This window comes from Trichechus manatus, unplaced genomic scaffold (genome assembly GCF_000243295.1).
Source record: "Trichechus manatus latirostris isolate Lorelei unplaced genomic scaffold, TriManLat1.0 scaffold00250, whole genome shotgun sequence".
NCBI lineage: Eukaryota > Metazoa > Chordata > Mammalia > Sirenia > Trichechidae > Trichechus > Trichechus manatus.
The window spans coordinates 1,775,657-1,777,828 of record NW_004444186.1 but is presented as its reverse complement, the minus strand read 5'-3'; the positions used below and the strand labels follow the sequence as shown (position 1 = coordinate 1,777,828).

The 2,172-nt window shown below is 42.6% G+C and overlaps 1 protein-coding gene across 1 annotated transcript in view; it reads right to left on the bottom strand.

The window, feature by feature from the left end:
* Window positions 1–2,172, bottom strand: part of ARNT (aryl hydrocarbon receptor nuclear translocator) — a 77,158-nt gene that overhangs the window by 36,095 nt on the left and 38,891 nt on the right. Inside the window, exon 3 of the mRNA XM_023724606.1 lies at window positions 1,208–1,215. Within this exon, the coding sequence (XP_023580374.1) occupies window positions 1,208–1,215 (8 nt within the window). The remainder of the gene's footprint in view (window positions 1–1,207; window positions 1,216–2,172) is intronic.

Below are 2,172 nucleotides of genomic sequence, written 5' to 3'. Positions count from 1 at the left end.
TATAAAGAAAGCTTCCACTCATTGACCAGAGTGAAAAACACTAGTTGTTTAAAACAGTGTACTGATGGTCAAACAAAGAACTGTGGTGATTCTTCTCTCAGGCAGGACGACCCACTTGGTGAGATGAACTGTGACAGTCTTTATTTAAGGTTGGGGAAAGGACAAGGGAGCCTCTCTTTGGGTCTGCACATAGTTTACGACTAGTGGATTTTGTGGCAATGGAAGCAACGATCAGGGCTACGTTAACTGACAGTTATAAATAAGAACACTGGTTGCCTGCAGACTTTGATATCCGTCACACAGTTCCACTATTAGCATCTAGCATTCCTACTTCCTGTTGTTAGTTGCCATCCAGTCGGCTCTGACTCTCGGCGACCTTACCTTATGTATAACAGAACAAAATGTTGTCCCGTCCTGCGCCCTCTGCGTGACCGTTGGTGTCTCAGTTATCTAGCGCTGCTATAACAGAAACACCACGAGTGGGTGGCTTTAACAAACAGAAATGTATTTCCTCACAGTTTAGGAGGCTGGAAGTCTAAATTCAGGGCACCAGCTCTAGGGGAAGGCTTCTTCCCTCTGTCAGCTCTGGGGGAAAGTCCTTGTCTCCTCCGCTCCCCCCCTCGGCTCCTTCGTGCTCTTTACGTGGTGCGGCACCTACCTTCCCCCATCTCTGCTTGCTTCTCTCTGTCTAATCTCTTTTTACAGCTCTAACAGACTGACTCAAGACACATCCTACACTAATACTACCCATTAACATAACAAAGAAAACCCATTCCCAAATGGGATTATAACCACAGGTATAGGGGTTAGGGTTTATAACACCTATTCTGGGGGATACAGTTCAATCCGTTACAGTTGGTACGCTCGAGTCCACTGTTGCAGCCGCTGTGTAGTGTTCTCCAACCTCGGGGGCTCATCTTCCAGTACTATCTCGGACAATATTCTATTGTGAACCATACGGTTTTCACTGGTTAATTTTTTGGAAGTAGATTGACAGGCCTTTCTTCCTAGTCTGTTTTAGTCTAGGGGCTCTGCTGAAACCTGACCACTGTGGGTGACCCTACTGATAATTCAAAACACCAGTCACACAGCTTCCAGGATCACAACAATACATAAGCCGCTACAGTACGATAAACTGACAGACGCGGGTGGATCATTGTAATTAGGGATTCTCAGCTGGAGGGTTCCCAGCAGAGCTGTTTGAAACAGTCTATCCTTCCCCAGGAACCTCTTCCCCTTGTCACATTTTTTGAGACTAATTAAGGTAAACTGTCAAAAGCCCTCTTGGAGAATTACTTTTATTTACGGCCAATTTATGGTTGTTGTTTCCAAGAATATCTGGCAGGGCTCAGCAATTAATCAGTAGCTATAAATACAAGCCTTAACTTCAAACATTACTACAGAAGAAAAGACAGATGTTACTGACTACAGCGAGTACCGAAAAAAACAAACAATGCCGAGCAATTTACAATACAGGCATCCTCTGTGCAACGACAGACACTGGGGGGACGATGAGTGTGCGTGTGTGCGCGCGCACATGTCTACCTGTATCTACATACCCCTGCACACGCACCGAGTATTTCTGGAAGGATACTCGATAAACCGCAAACTTTAGATGTCTAAGCGGAAGGTTTGGAAGTGAAATAAAGATGTGCTTTCACTGTACATAATTTTGTACTGTTCAGAAATCTCATAATACAAACATACTACCTTTTCCAATAAAAAATTTTAAAAAACTTAGTTAATAAAACAAACTAATGAATAAATGAAATGAAATCTGGCCACTCACAAAATTAAATAATTTCTAAAAGGGCTCCTTTATTTTATGTTCATTACAAATCAAATATACCTTGCTCTGCAATGTAGAGACTACCTGGTTAATACTTTCAACTGTGGAAGGAAGAAAAGCAGGTTGCAATCAAGATTATCTTCCTTTCTTTGAATCTTACTGTTTTTCTTACTTGAAATCAAGCCAAGTAACTGATCTTCAGTGAGACTATCCCCCTTCTCAGAATGAACTCCTTCATCGACACATTAAAAAGTCCATTTTCAGTGCCCCAGAAGATTCATTACTCAAGGATGCAAATTCCAATCCTGTTCTGTAGGAGTCGTCAACAGGTATCAGGGGGTATGACAGATCAGTACATTAATGACCCCTCAGCAAAGTATGCC